Source organism: Salvelinus fontinalis, chromosome 35 (genome assembly GCF_029448725.1).
Source record: "Salvelinus fontinalis isolate EN_2023a chromosome 35, ASM2944872v1, whole genome shotgun sequence".
Lineage (NCBI taxonomy): Eukaryota > Metazoa > Chordata > Actinopteri > Salmoniformes > Salmonidae > Salvelinus > Salvelinus fontinalis.
The window spans coordinates 2,396,555-2,412,506 of record NC_074699.1 but is presented as its reverse complement, the minus strand read 5'-3'; the positions used below and the strand labels follow the sequence as shown (position 1 = coordinate 2,412,506).

Genomic DNA, 15,952 nt, shown 5'->3' with positions numbered 1-15,952 from the left:
GACTGAGGCGAAGGTTCACCTTCCAACAGGAGGACAACGACCCTAAGCACACAGCCAAGACAACGCAGGAGTGGCATTGGGACAAGTCTCTGAATGTGGCTCAGCCAGAGCCCGGACTTGAACCCAATCCAACATCTCTGGAGAGACCGTAAAATATCTGTGCAGCAATGCTCCCCATCCAACCTGACAGAGCTTGAGAGGATCTGCAAAGAGGAATGGGAGAAACTCCCCAAATACAGGTGTTCCAAGCTTGTAGCTTCATACCCAAGAAGACTCAAGGCTGTAGTTGCTACTCAAAGGTGCTTCAACAAAGTACTGAGTAAAGGGTCTGAATACTTACATAAATGTGATATCATTATTTTTTATTTTTGATAAATTAACACATATTTCTGCCCCAGAATCTCCCATAAATGTTCAATTGGGTTGAGATCTGGTGACTGAGACGGCCATGGCATACATTGTTTTCATGATCGACAAACCATTGTGACCACTCGTGCCCTGTGGATGGGGGCATTGTCATCCGATGGGGGCATAGCTATGGTAGCCAAAATAATACATGACCCTAAGCATGATGGGATTGCTTAATTAACTCAGAAATCACACCTGTGTGGAAGCATCTGCTTTCAATATACTTTGTATCCCTCATTTACTTAAGTGTTTCCTTTATTCTGGCAGTTACCTGTAGGCCTAATTTTGTGTGTGTGTGTGTGTGTGTGTGTGTGTGTGTGTGTGTGTGTGTGTGTGTGTGTGTGTGTGTGTGTGTGTGTGTGTGTGTGTGTGTGTGTGTGTGTGTGTGTGTGTGTGTGTGTGTGTGTGTGTGTGTGTGTGTGTGTGTGTGTGTGTGTGTGTGTGTGTGTGTGTGTGTGTGTGTGTGTGTGTGTGTGTGTGTGTGTGTGTGTGTGTGTGTGTACAGAAGATCTGCATAGCTTTCAATTGCCAGACTAGTGACGTCCCTGTATCTAATACCAGAGACTAACGAGCCATGTGGGCCCTGGGCACATCAACTTACCATAAAAAGCATAGTGAAAAGTCCCGTCATATATGCTGGTGCACGGTCTGTACATGTCAGTTTCACTTTTTTATCCTGAAACAGAGTAATTAATACATAATCAAGTGAGAAATAAGAGCAAACATAAAGAAGCAAAAAAGCAGTAGTATCTGTCTGACAGCGACCGTGACCTCAGCAGTGATTGCTTACGCTGACACAGCCCTTTTCAAACAAGTCTGAGGGACTCTCGCCCCGAGCGGACTGACGCCGCTCCAATCAAGCACACATAATGGGAGCTCCCGGACACGTAACTGTGCAGTCAAATCACATCTCAATGTGTATAAAAAAAAAAGAGGATCAGCGACTTCAGACCGTGTTTTCAGATGAGCAAGGGAAAGTAATGACCCCTTCGAGGTCTGATGAGAAAGGAGCTGACATGCCTGAGCTGCAGTTTTGCTGCTGAACAGAGAAAGCCAGACATAAACAACCACCCTGGCATGTGTTGATATCCAACATGTGCTAACTGTTGTTATGCAGCAGTACATAGAGACAGCAAAGGTTGTTCATCTTACAATAGACTGCAGAGCATCCAAGTAATACAAGAGTTGATAGCTGATATCTGAGGGTGGAGGTATGGGTTGTGGTCAACTCCAGGATACATTATATTTTTACAGCCTAGGAGAAGATGAGACGCGCATGTGGAGACAGTGACAGTAGAATTGAGGTAATCGATATAGGAGTACAACTTTAGATTGGCATGCTTCTGTGACATTAAATCAAGTTCCGGACTACGTTGATAACTTTACAATGGTGGAGTTCACGTGGGGAACACAAAGTGGAGGCGACAAATGCCATGTGTGTTTGCGAAAGGGAAATGTCGCCCAGAGAATAGAGAGAGGGGAGAAGCACTCTGTGTGCTTCTATTATGATGGTTCCAGTCCCCATCTCTGACACTATAAATCAAGCGCACCAGCGCGAACAGACACTTGATGCAGCAAAATAATAGACAAACACTGAACACATGAATAATCTTCAATAATTTATTTATTCTATGCACGGATGCATACATAGAATAAATAAATTATTGAATAATATTGATAGTGTGTTGTTTAACAGCCCACCAAGAGGCACAGACATAGGACAAGGCTTACCTTGGGAGACATATCCTGTTTCTTCAGGGTCTTCTGCATGACTTGGATCTCATACTCAGCCCTATGGTGGCCCTAGGGGGGGGGGCAGATACACATGAATTAACATGCTCGTCCAGCGGTATCACCTTAGCGGTATCAACACATTTTCCTCAAGATGGAGGAACTGACATCATCCAGGTCTAATGCCGTTTTTACCAGTTGTCAAGTACATAGCAACACCCACACAGAAAGCTCTGTCATCTGCTAGGTGTTTCAGCTCAGTGCGGTGTGGGGTACCACCACCGACATTTCTAGCATACAGGAGGAAATGTGTGGCAGAACAATGTTAGGTATCTGTAAGAGGGGATGCAGGCTTTCAAAAATAAGTTTGGCATTCATGCATTTGGAAATGTTTACTTTACCCTCATTCTGATAAGGACACCTATTAGAATACCTCTACGGGTTATATTCATTATCTTGCCTGTCTACTTAACAACCTTACCCCCATCTACCAGTCACCATAAACAGTCATTGCAGTCATTTGATATTAAACAGAAGCAAGCCCATATCTGTGCGAGCAGACAGAAACGGAGAAGGTAAAGCGAGTGTCTTTTTTTTTAACCATCACTGACATGCAAAGAGCCAAGGGAGAACCACAGCAGTCAGTCACGAAACACAGTTTACCAGATACCCTGGTGGTAAGGCAGGTATAAGGGAAACAATTGCTACCATCAGGAGGTGCTGCCTAGTGCCTAAATGTTTTAAAAAAAAGACGAGGACAGAGGATGTTAAGAAGCACCTTAGTGTGTGTGAGAGAGAGAGAAAGAAAGAGCAGATATTCCTTTTATATTTAGCCAAAAAATGGCTTCTTTATACTGCCTATTCATTATATCTAGAAAGGGGTGGGGGTAGAAAACGTAGTACATTAAATTCTGCCTCAAGACCTAGTCATTGTTGCGGTATTGTCTTGATCTTAACTCCTATTTCTTGAGTTTTATTTGTTGTTTAATCTATATTATTACTTTCATCACTACACTGTTGGGAAAGAGCTCACAAGTAAGCATTTCACTGTACTGTTTTACACCCGTTGTATCCTGTGCACGTGGCGAATAAACGTTGAAACTTGAAATGATGGCCACTAGGCTACTCCCACCCCTCACCCCTCAAAGTGACAAATAAGGGACTGTTTGATAGGGGGTCATATAAACAATGCCTTATTATTTTTTTACATACCATGATTTCTTTCTGAAATAGATAAGAGTGTTCGGGGGGGGGAGAGTGATATAAACCTTGTCGGGGGAAGTTGGTTAGTATTGAGTAACAGCAGCTGTAGAGAAAGCTGCAAGAAAATTAAGTTCACAAATAAATAAAATCAATTTCAAACCTTGTGCATCTGCTTCAGGAACCACCATAATATAAAACATAAAACAATATAAAAAACATGATTAAGAGGAGAAATCATTTTTCATTGTTTATTGTATCAGATGTTCTTGTCCAAATTGGTCAAAACAGGTTCCAAAACAAGGGCACAGGCTCACCTCTTCCTCTTCAAAGCCAGTCAAATCCCAGATGTAATTTAGTCTCATTTGCCTTCTCTTCCAGTGCTCCATGAACATGGCAGCTGGGAAACAAAACACAACTCATCCTTAAAATCAGTCCCTCCAGGATTTTGCAATCAAAATTTGTTTAGCAAAATCAACAATAGCCAGCGTATTATGCGTAGTCTCGGAAACCACACACTCGGCAACAGTGACCAGGGTCTGGTTTCAGTGATGGACTCTTTTGGCATAGAGGAACTACGTCTCTACCTACATCACTACTCTATCGTTCAGACAGAAAACTCTCCCAACAAATCACGAGGCAGACAAGTCAGAACGTCGCGATTCAAAACAAAAGTTTGAAGGCAAAACCTTTGCAGTGGTTTTAGTAAAATGTAATTGATGCAAACTAGCCACTAGTGAAATGCACTCATTAAAAATAACCTCTGATCTCCATCTTGCTGGCTACTATTTTGTATTTTATTAAAGTGTGACGACTGACATCGGCAATGTTGAAGTTCCTCTATGCCCAGGGATCCCCTCCCAGGCAAACCGGCGGGCCAGGGACCCCCATCATACGTTAGCAAATTTTTTTAATAATATGGCAACATATTAAAATGAACAGATTTATTTGATAGTTTTTTATTATTTTGACCTCGCAACATAATTGGAAGAGAAAGTGTAAACTAGCATAGCCCATTAGCTAGAAAGGTAACTTAAAACTCATAAGAGCAGCTGTTTAAACAAAGGTTAGCCATGTGTTGGCAAAAATACATATCCAATCCAAGAAAGCTTACCAGGAGCCAGTGGCACTAGCCACACTGTAGCCTATTCGAGGTTAAAGTCTGTCAGATACACCAGTGAGTGTAATTTGCTCCAATTAGTTTAATTTGCTCCATATTAGCAGTTGAGCAATAAAGTTGATATCATTAGAAAGAAGAGATTCTCCTCTTTTCTATTGTACTTATGTAATTCAAAATTCCTTTATTCTGTTGTTGCTAGCGATACACTGGGAAGAAAAATGCGGACCCCCTGCAGTACCTCCACGGACCCCTGGTTGAATACCCCTGCTACTGTGTATGCCAAAATAGTCCAACATTGAAACCAGACCCTAGGTCTAGTCACTGCCTAAGGTTTGGTTTTTCGAGACTATTATGCAAGAGCTTGCAAATTTGACCAATTACTGCAATATTACAACATAAAACAGTCAAATCATTTCAGTTGTATTGCATTAAAACTGACTGATCACTGCATAACAAAGAGGACTCGCAATGTCAACCAATCACGGCACATTTACCACATAATATGGTTCAAACAAGCCACACGTCAAACTTTTTCCTTCATCAGCCTATTTGTGACAAATTGGACAAAATCATTGCATATTGCAATGAACAATATTATAATTGCCGCAGTATAATAGGCATTTTTGGCCACAAGTAATTTTTTTTAAATCACCACGAAATCCTGGAGGGACTGCTTAATGACTACAGTACGAGAAAGACGTAGCAAAGTGAATGGACCAGGGTTTAAACTTCAACTATAGTCCAAAAGATCAACATCTCTGAAACTCAAACAGGTTATGATCTTATCTCCTCTTAATATAGGAACCTACAATCCGAACCTTTACCACAATTTTAACTCAAAAGACTGTCTTCTAATGGCAACTGACACTGGTCTCCCGTGGCCCTGCACAGCCTGGTCTCATAGAATAGACGTAACATAGTAAATGTAAATCCAGGACACTCAAATTAGTATTACATGTTATGTTTGGTATGGTTACATAAGACCGATGGTTATTTAAGTAAAAAACAAAAAGTAGGTTGGCTCTGAGACCAGGTTGCCCTGCAGGACTCTGCCTGGTCCTGTGGTCTGTAGCAGATGGCATTGTTTTATTGGCAGAAGATGAGAGAGAGAACATGGGAGGGATGGCTCACCCCAGAGGGCCATGAAGATGGAGAAGAAGACAGTGGCCGGGTTGTCAAAAAGATGGCTGGCCCTGGCCGTGCCGCATGCGGTCTTCAGCTTCCAGTAGCTGCAAGCGCGGTCACACAGTGGGCACATGGTGATGTTGTTTCTCGCATCACAAATCTCCATGCTGTGTGGGAGAAGAACATTTGAGGAAAATCTCAGTAAAAGTGATCTAACCATAATGATCAGCATAAACTCAGTTACCAGTTTTAGAGGCTATAGAGTCCAACAGCAACGAGGAATGAACGAATGTACTAGTGCACAAAAAAGACTAATCCTTGCATACGCCAGTTCCCGCAAAGGTTATTATTTATAACATTTTGAATTTGACGGGAAAGTGTGTGCGTATCTCCACGCAAATCTCAGACCATGCGTATGCACAACTTCTACTGGTTAATCAACAGTATTGCAAACAAATATTGTCATTGCGGGAAATGGAGGTGGTTGATGAACAGTAATTATAATAATGGTAGGCTAATAACAACACAGGTCTAATGACAAAACGGATGCTTTTGCCATTGGTAAGAAGATCACATAGCAGCATTTATTTACTGCTACACAACAAATATTAAGCTACCATTCCGTTGCTCATTTAATAGACAGGTAGCCTATGACAGTATGGGTAGGCTACAGTATTGCTGTGCAATAGGAGCACAACATAATGGCCTATTTAATCTCAGAGCCTTATAACGTGTCTTGCATAGAAGGGCTGGCTGTAGGCAGCATTTACTTTAAATACCAAGAACGCACAGACTCCAAATGAAAAGCAATAACAAAACATTGCGGCATATCTGTGCAAGGCAACTGTTACAACACTGTGTTTAGCAACTCTTGAGTTTCTGATAAACCCTCCCTAGTGCTTCCATGCCATTAGAAATCTAAACGTATTGGTGTAGTTGTACGTGTAGTTATAAGTGACGTTGTTTGTAGTTGTGGGAGGTCAGTGTACCTGGGAATGTCATTGTCCACAGTGGCACAGCCGTACAGGAACACTATGGCCCCCACTATGGCAGCTGGGATCAGCATCTGGGTGTAAACCCCCAGCCAGGCAAAGTACAGGCCAATCTTCTCCCCAAAGTACTTCCTGCAGGAGAGGAAGGAAAGCAGCACTGAGTACATACATCAGGAATCAATTCAGATATGGTGATTAACTAACATTAACTCAAGCACATGATATAATGCTTTGTCTGTTTGATTGCTACAATACAGTATAGTATGTACTCTCTGCATTGTCATGTCCTAGAATTTAGAGCAGGATTCTCTCACCTGATTAACCCAATTGGTTGGTACTTGTAGAAGACACTGTAGCTTGCCCATTCTTCATACAAGATCTGACAAGACAATAACGGGTAAAACAACATCTTTAATTAAACAAAATACTTAGAGGCAAATCCATGATGGACTTTAAAAAAATGTAATTACTATTTAATCTAGCTTCTTATCTTACTTCTGAGACTCATTATAAAACAGAGGATAAGTCGGTTTGGGCTCATAAATGATTGAAATTCATCTTGCAGATTATGCATTTAAAAAAGGCTGATAGGAAACGGTCAGTCCCATCACAAAGCCCTTATGAAATATTGCATGGCCGTTACTAGTCACAGCTGTGCTGTGATCTCAATGCTATATTTGCAGCCTGAGTTTTGCCAAAGGCAAAGTACATTATGTCTGTGTGATTGAGTACATCTGCACACAGAATCAGTGCCATTAAGGCCTAGGGGCCGGTTGCATAAAACCCCTTCAGTTTATTTTCCCACAATATTTTCCCTTAAAGTTTCCTTAACTTTAGTCAGTTGCAGAACACGTTTTAAAACCTCTTAAGGATCCGCCCCTTTTTTTAAATTTTTGCCAAAAATGACATACCCAAATCAGGACCTGAAGCAAGGATATACATATTCTTGATACCATTTGAAAGTAAACACTTTGAAGTTTGTGGAAATGTTAAATTACTATAGGAGAATATAACACATTTGATCTGGTAAAAGATAATACAAAGAAAGAAATATGCATTTTTTGGTATTTGTTTTTGTACCATCATCTTTGAAATGCAAGAGAAAGGTCATAATGTATTATGCCAGCCCAGGGGCAATTTAGATTTTGCCCACTAGATGGCAGCAGTGCATTAGCAAAGGTTTTGACTGATCCAATGAACCATTGCATTTCTGTTCAAAATTTTGTACCAAGACTGCCCAAATGTGCCTAATTGGTTTATTAATACATTTTCAAGTTCATAACTGTGCATTCTCCTCAAACAATAGCATGGTACTCTTCCACTGTAATGGCTACTGTAAATTGGACAACGCAGTTAGATTAACAAGAATTTAAGATTTCTGCCAATATCAGATATGTCTATGTCCTGGGAAATGTTCTTGTTACTTACAACCTCCTGCTAATCACATTAGCCTACGTCAGCTCAACTATCCCGCGGGGGACCAACTGATCCTGTAGAGGTTAACATGTTAAACTCTGACCCCCTCTGGTGGCATTATCTAAATTATGCATAATAATGTATACTATTCTCATTAAGTAAAAATGGAAGAACTGTGGGATTCTGATAAAGGTATCAGAAATAATGTTACTGGGCCTCCCGAGTGGTACAGCGGTCTAAGGCACTGTGCTAGATTGCATTGCAGTGCTAGAGGCGTCACTACAGACCCGGGTTCAATCCCGGGATGTGTCACAACCGGCCGTGATTGGAAGTCCCATAAGGCGGGCACAATTGTCCCAGCATCGTCTGGGTTGGGGGAAGGTTTGGCCGGAGGGGCTTTCCTTGGCTCATCACGCTCTACCAACTCCTTGTGGTGGGCCGGGAGCCTGCAGGCTGACCTTGGTCGCCAGTTGAACTGTTGGTCGCCAGTTCTGGCTGGCTTCCGGGTTAAGTGGGCGGGTGTTAAGAAGCGCGGTTTGGCGGGAGAACGCATGACTCGACCTTCGCCTCCCTAGTTCGTTGGGGAGTTGCAGCGATGAGACAAAATCGAAATTGGGGAGAAAAAGGGGGTAATAAACAAACAAAACAAAAAAATAATAATGTGACTACTACAGAGCCTGAGATACTAGCTAGCTAACAGGACTACTAGCTTGCTTGCTCACAAGACTAGCCAAGTCAGCTGCGTTGTTGCTTGCATGCGATTGGCTATGGTCTTCAGGGTGGCGCTCAGCCCGGGAGACAGTGCTGCCTGTCAGGCATCATTCTGGGCTTGAATGCCCCACAAGCCCTGAGCTCAAGGTAAGGAACATTTAGCTTGCTAACATTCTAACTTATAAACTGATAATGAGCTCCAAAGACAAATGAAAGCATGATGTTAGCATGAAACGTACCATCCCTTAGTGTAGCAATCAATAAAAACGTATGTGCTGATCCACTGTGGACTCTGCCGCCTCAGCCATACTGTCAATCTATCATCTTTACGTCCACTCCTATTGATAGAGTTTATCTCGTGATCTCGACAAAACAACTTTCATGTCATGATCATAAGATAAATAAGTTGCGATCTCGATAACGAGGGAATTATTCTTATTCATGTGTCCTCTCTGCACTTTTGTACTTAAGGGAACCACTTAAGATGTTTCATGAAACCGGGCCCAGGATCAGCATGTAGGGACAGGGTGCTGTGGTCTGCGTCGTCTGACAGGTCAAGATCATCCTTGAGCATCAAATGTTATTTAGACGACTCTTATATTGCTACTCAGTAGTCGCTAGTGTGCATCTACATGACATTATATAAGTAAATTTCACTGTTGGTCTCATGTTGTACTCCTCTGCCTGTCAGACATGAGGTTTCACTAATAAAGTGCCATCGCTCTCAGGCAGGGAAATGGGCACCCAGGGGTCCTGCCATCAGAGTCTCACAAATATTTTTTTTACTGAACAGTGAACTGTAGTCCCAATGGCACAGCACCAAACAGAGCTTCAGTAGGTTACCATCCTCCACCCCAATGGCTCTGTCTGTTCCCAAACAGAGCTCCCACTTTGCAAGACAAATGAGTGATGCCTGTGACTCATCATAGACCAGCGTAACACAGGACTGGAAAAACAACAAACCATGGAACAACTCATAACAACATCACCTCTAAAATGTGATCATGCCATCATCTCAAGGAGATAAGTCATTTCTGTGAAAGAGCACTCAATTTGCTCTGTGCACGGACTACAGAAGATGGGTGGGAAAAGACATACCACTGCCATATGGCAGCTTGGAAATTCTTTAGATTGTCTTTGCTCTGGGCTTAAATCGCTTAGATTCGACCAGACTCGTTGTTGTACAATGCTCGAGGATGGTGAAAAGGGATTATGCCTGTTGCCGTGGTGACACTTTCAATACAGTGTAATTATTCTCTAAGCCAAATGGGGCTTTTCCTCTCCATCGTTGCTGAGGGCTTGCGTTTAGGCAGCATTTGAATTCTGTGCTTTAACCTTTTCAATATGCTGTCGCTAACGACAAGACTTTCCTCTCCTCACAATAAAATGGTTTATGATAATCGCTAACAGTGACACAAATGATGGATTAGTTGGTGATTTCATTGATTGCATATTGACATGACCGATGATTTGCTCGTCTCACCTTTCTGTCATTGGCCTCCGGCCCCATGCCGTCAACATCCCCCTGCAAGACAAGTAATGACACAATGAGTGGTGTCTGGTCACAGAGCGCTTGGCTTTGCATGGGTATTGATAATATGTGTAGTAATATACCCACATCGTGAAGAGGGTACGCAGCAGTGTAAACACCATTGCCAAGGAGACTGGTGATTCCTGTAAATGTCATTTTCCAGAGATCAAATTTACGATCAAACAGAAGGCACACAATAGCAATAATATTCTACTACAGCATACTAGTGGTGTCTAGAAAGATAAGACAGATTTAATTTACAACCCTAAAGGATCCACATTCATTGTAATATCCACGAGAGAGAGGGGACGTGGCTCGGCTTACCCATGGTGTATTTGGCTTTCGTGCATCTTGTACGTTTCAACACTTCATAAACCTAAATGGGTAAAAAAAACATGAAAATAAATACAAAAATACTTCTGCAATGTATTAAGATGATCTCAGGTAATAATCACATCCAAATAGGGCAGAAATCCTGTCTTGTGCAATGAATTTGTTAAGAAAGGGACCTCAACTCCTGGTCATTAATGAACAACTCAAAATGCATTGATGGGCAAGTTGTTTTCAAACTTCCTGGCTATCTCCAAAGTCATTTTAGCTCAGTATTGACGTTTCTCTGGAGCGGTAAAGTTCTACACCATCTCCACTGGGAGCAACATCCGCTGATTGAGAAAGAATCCAATGGAAAGTAAATCACATGAACAAAACAAATACGTTTACTTGTGGTGTGAAGGGCTTTTTATTGACTTGCCCATCATTCAAGCAGATCTATAGTACTTACTATTGAGGCCCTGGTTTTGCTGTCGAAGAAAGACTCTCTGTCTGAGAGATCAAACCTGTTAATACAGAAGACAGAGGAGCCTTCTGTCAGTGGTTTCTTTAACGAGCCATGTACTCAACCGGCAGAAACTATGTTACTGTTCCGTGCAGACACATCATATTAGATTTGTAGGTACGCGGACAGCAATGGTTTTTTTTTGAGGCCAAGATGACATACACATGTGTTGTCATTAGTTAGACCAGACATACAATACAAGGTGGTTACAAGGAGAATATGGTTGCAACATGTCTTGGTAGCTAGGGTTAGTCAGCAGCCTGGCCTACACAGTGTTCATTGAGAGTCAGCTCAAAATAGCCTGTAACCTCTATGCCCACTCTCGTGAATAAAATCTAGCTTGTTTACTAGCCTCGCTCAAAACACATTAAATTATGGTGCTTTTTACAATACATAATATTCTAACATCCAAACGCGGATGAATTATTCCTTGAACATCAGAGGATAAGTCTCTGTTTAAAAAGAATATTGAACCGCAGTGTGGATGTCTTCCGGACAACATCTTTGTTCAGATCTTGTATCCGTTGATTTTGGGCCTGTTGATTGCACCTCTACATTATTACCGTCATGGCACAGTGGGGCCATTAACCATGTCAAAAATGACAAAGAGCTCAAGACTGGTGAAGACTGCGGGGGTAGAAGAACAATTTCAATTCCATTTATTTCAGCTCAGCCATATCCCATTATGGGGAAATGCACCTACTGAGATGAATAATTACAGGTAGCAGCCTGTATCATTCATACATAATCACATATTCTGCACTTAAAAGCATCCAGCTCACTAATTACAATCTTTAACACTAAAACTGCTGGGCCGTGTGGGACCCCCCCTTCAAGCAAATGAGCAGTCATTTTGACTGCGACATTCTTACAGTGTAATTCATATTTCATATACGCTATCGCAAAAAGTATCATTTGGTTGTGTTTATGAAGGTCTAAGGTAACAGAATACTCTTTATTGTATTTCAAATAACAATTGCATTTTCATTTGTTTATGTTACTGTAGACTATACAGTATGTAAAGAATTATTATTTTTTTAAACACAAAAACGCAGGTGTTCAATCAATTTTTTTAGTGGGGTGCCTTTGTTACAGCTATGAAACAGAAAGCATACAGTACCTCCATTGAACACACTAACAGATTATTTTTATAATGACCCCCCCCCCCACCAAAAAATACCCCAACCACCAAGGCGCGCAGTCAGCAAGACGCACAATCTAATGATGAAAACATCAGTAGCCTAAACATCATTATAAGTGGGATTGATAAATAGTGAAAATCAGCGCATAAGCAATAATGGCATTATAAGAAGTGTCGATATGACAGTAGTGAAAAATAGTCAATTATCTATTCGCTGGATACCATGGCGAATTTGTTTGTTTCTTTGTCATCAAAATGGAGGTAACGCATGATCTCTCTGAATCAATCCCGTGACATGTTTTCTCAAAATAAAAGTATCCCATTCAAGTCTGATCAAAAGCTCCCCATACACAAGCTCTTTCCACCGAATACTCCACGGACGTACAGGATTAAAATGAACACTTCCAGGTCATCAACAGACAGATCCTTACTCCGTAATAACATTTGGTGTTGATAATCTCCATGTAGCAGTGTCATTGGCTTGTTCTATCTAAATGGTGCCATCCCTTCCACTCTCCTCTCTCACTGTTCCATTTGGTTGTGGCGGGGGAACCTACGCAATGCACACCATTTGGGCTTTTTTTTTTGCACTTAAGCCTAGAAGGTGTAGGTTATTCAGGCTGCGGCTCAGAATCAGAAGAACAATCATCATGATTCATTTCTTCCCCGCCATCTGAGTCATTTTCATTCGGATCTTGTAGCATCGCTAAGGCAACATGTTCATCCATTCATCTAGGTCTTCTTGCCATTGTAAATTACGCACGCTCTCACTATGTACACTATGTACTCCCCCAATATATATATTTTTAAATGGCATGTCCTCATAAAACTGGTTATAACTCCAGTTCTGTTTGTCATATTGCGATTCTAACAACGGCAGTGTGTTATGTAGACCTATTTAGGAAAAGTCAAGGACGGAGGCGGGCAAAACGGAAAAAATGGCAGCTTAATAATTGTTTTAAAACTTATGAGCAGTCAAAATTACTGCTTTAGCGGTTCTAGTGTCAATAACGCCACAACCAGTGCTGTAATGATTTAAATAGCTATACTGTGGCATTGTACCCATGTCTTGCATTGAAAATACAGTTCTTTCCAATTGCAATAAACATTTCAAGCCACTTTGAATTTCTCACATGCATAGAACTGGGAGGACACCCATTAACCTTTGAGCTCTGCATCGTTGATCACTTGTCAGAATGCACTTAATGTTCAATGATGAGACTAAACCCCTGAACCAATGCCACAGGTCTCAGTGCTACTACTATACTCACAGGTGCTGCTTTTCCCGGGAGAACGGGTGGGAAAGATGCTTCACATTTTGGGCTCTATTCGGCTCCACTTTAGGATGAAGTGGTGCAGTCACTTTGCGGATGAACAGATTGATCCTCTCCACCACATTACTTCCCTGTTTGACCTCGTACACCTGAAGGGAACGGGAAAACAGGAAGAAAGCACGTTGAGAAATGAAAGGCTATCAGTTACATTATTCTTGTTTGTTTGAACAATTTAGTCATTTCACAGACCCTCTTATCCAGAGCGACTTACAATTAGTGCCTTCATCTTATGATAGCTAGGTGAGACAACAAGCCATCACTATCGTATCAAGGACATGTTCCCTCAACAATGTGTTTATCAGCAACGTCAGTGCGAGTAGAAAAAGACAAGTCCATTTTTTATTTTTGGGGGGGAGAGGGATGGGGAGGGTAGCGCCGGGGCGCTGTGAGAGTTATTTAAGGTACTCTTTAAAAAAGGATAGGGTTTTAGACATTTCAGAAGTTGTGCAGGGACTCTGCTGTCCTGACTTTAGGGGGAAGCCTGTTCGAGCATTGGGGTGCTAAGAGAGGGAAGAACTTTGACTGGCCTGAGCGGGAGCTGCCTTCTCATAGAAACTGACCAGTGATCTACAGTGATCCATCTAAAGGCAGGCCATACCTTTTTGGTGGGCATCTTGAGCTTTATGAATTCTGCCTCCCGACAGAGCACATTCCAGGGAGCATGGATCTTCAGGAAGCCAATTCCTGGGATTTTGTTCTGGGAAACAGAGAACGTGATGTTGAATAAAATAATAATAATAAGGCAAAAGACTTTCATGGATATTTTAATGTGTGATGAAATAAGTTTCCCCTGTTTTATCTGCGAGATATATGTGTCCCTAGAATGAAGCTACTGTCACATCTTTAAGGACTAATCAGTCTCTCCAAGGTAAAGCACAGCAATGATACTGCAGCATTATAACTGAAAAAAAAGTCGCAATGCTACAATAGCAAGGATTGTTGTTGGTTTGAGTCAGCCAAAGGCTGTATCCACTTGAATAGAAAACCATGTCTCATAGTCTAATATATTCCGGATAAAAGTTCTCTCTCCACAATCTCCTCTATCAAAAACAACAGTGGTTATGTAAGTCCCTCTCATATGCTCCTGACCTACATCCTCACACCTCCCAGCCCACTTCAGGGTCCTGGCCCTGTCTGTTGAGAACACTGTGGCAGACTACACTTTTCACAGTAAAATCAAGCAGAACAGATCCTGCCAATTCTATTTTGGGGCTTTGGTTCGATTATCCACAAACAACCCTCATTCATGGACAAAGTAAATTAATAAAATAAAACGGGGAGGGTTGTTCCGACTTACTCAACAAAGCATACAGATGTTGTCAATAAGTATGAAATCCTTTTGAATTTGCCTTAATATCACTCAAAACAAATCTTCTCCCATGTGAGCAACAATCACTAAATGGTAAGAGACCTCTTCATGCATGCAATGGGAACCCAACTCCCACAGAACCACATGCCTCCTACCATTTTTCTGCAAAATGTCACGTAACAGACATTACAAAACACATATCAACGATAAAAGATAGAACAGTAAACACATGTCAAATCTTTACTTCAGTGGTTTCAGTAGTGGTTTGCAAAATGGAGTGGTTAGGAACTAGGCCTTACCATTACTCTTTCATACGGGGAAGTTTCCCATGGTTTTTAAATCCCAAATATGTTTTATGCTGTATACTGTAGGTATTTCAATCTGAATGGGAGACACAATGGCTGCGGTCCAAACACTTAAAAGACACACCCTCGTCCACTTACCATCGCCTTGTGCTCTTTGGGGAATCCCCGTTGCCATCTTGGAGGGTGGGTCAAATGATTAGCCAAGCAAGGGAAGTTTGCAACGTAAGCCCCTCAGCCCTCGTTTTTAGTAGGCTTTGCGAGTGTACAATTATGTTCCCTCCGGGGCCTGAAACTCCCCATGTGTCACGCCCTGATCTGTTTCGCCCATCTTCCCCATTATCCCCTGTGTATTTATACCTGTGTTCTCTGTTTGTCTGTTGCCAGTTCGTTTTGTTCGTAGAACCTACCAGCGTTTTGTTTTCCCTGCTCCTGCCTGTTTTCCTGCTCCTGACCGTTCTGCCAGCCCTGACCCTGAGCCCGCCTGCTGTCCTGTACGTTACACCCTCTCTGGATTATTGACCCGTGCCTGCCTTGACCTGTCGTTTGCCTGCCCCTGTTCAAGGAATAAACTTTTGTTTTCATCACTTTTCTTCACTGTCTGCACCTGGGTCATACCTTGTGATACCATAATTCAATTCGCAACGATTGTACATCCGCTAAGAAAAGTTTGCGAAAACTCAATGGAGAAGTCAACATACAAGTGTAAGTAAAAACAAAAGCAAATAAGTTAGAAATTGTGTTACTAATGCACATGATGGCAAAAACACATCTAATAAAAAGTAAATATGGCTTTT

The 15,952-nt window shown here is 41.8% G+C and overlaps 1 protein-coding gene across 5 annotated transcripts in view; it reads right to left on the bottom strand.

The window, feature by feature from the left end:
* Positions 1 to 15,952, bottom strand: part of LOC129834209 (anoctamin-1-like) — a 60,596-nt gene that overhangs the window by 17,615 nt on the left and 27,029 nt on the right. For all 5 annotated transcript variants that reach the window (XM_055898953.1, XM_055898952.1, XM_055898951.1 and 2 more), the window contains 12 exons: positions 14,143 to 14,241; positions 13,482 to 13,633; positions 11,016 to 11,070; positions 10,559 to 10,610; positions 10,322 to 10,377; positions 10,187 to 10,228; positions 6,891 to 6,955; positions 6,574 to 6,708; positions 5,591 to 5,751; positions 3,657 to 3,739; positions 2,140 to 2,211; positions 1,010 to 1,084 (listed from right to left, as the gene is read on the bottom strand). In XM_055898953.1, coding sequence (XP_055754928.1) covers positions 1,010 to 1,084; positions 2,140 to 2,211; positions 3,657 to 3,739; positions 5,591 to 5,751; positions 6,574 to 6,708; positions 6,891 to 6,955; positions 10,187 to 10,228; positions 10,322 to 10,377; positions 10,559 to 10,610; positions 11,016 to 11,070; positions 13,482 to 13,633; positions 14,143 to 14,241 — 1,047 coding nt within the window. The remainder of the gene's footprint in view (positions 1 to 1,009; positions 1,085 to 2,139; positions 2,212 to 3,656; positions 3,740 to 5,590; positions 5,752 to 6,573; positions 6,709 to 6,890; positions 6,956 to 10,186; positions 10,229 to 10,321; positions 10,378 to 10,558; positions 10,611 to 11,015; positions 11,071 to 13,481; positions 13,634 to 14,142; positions 14,242 to 15,952) is intronic.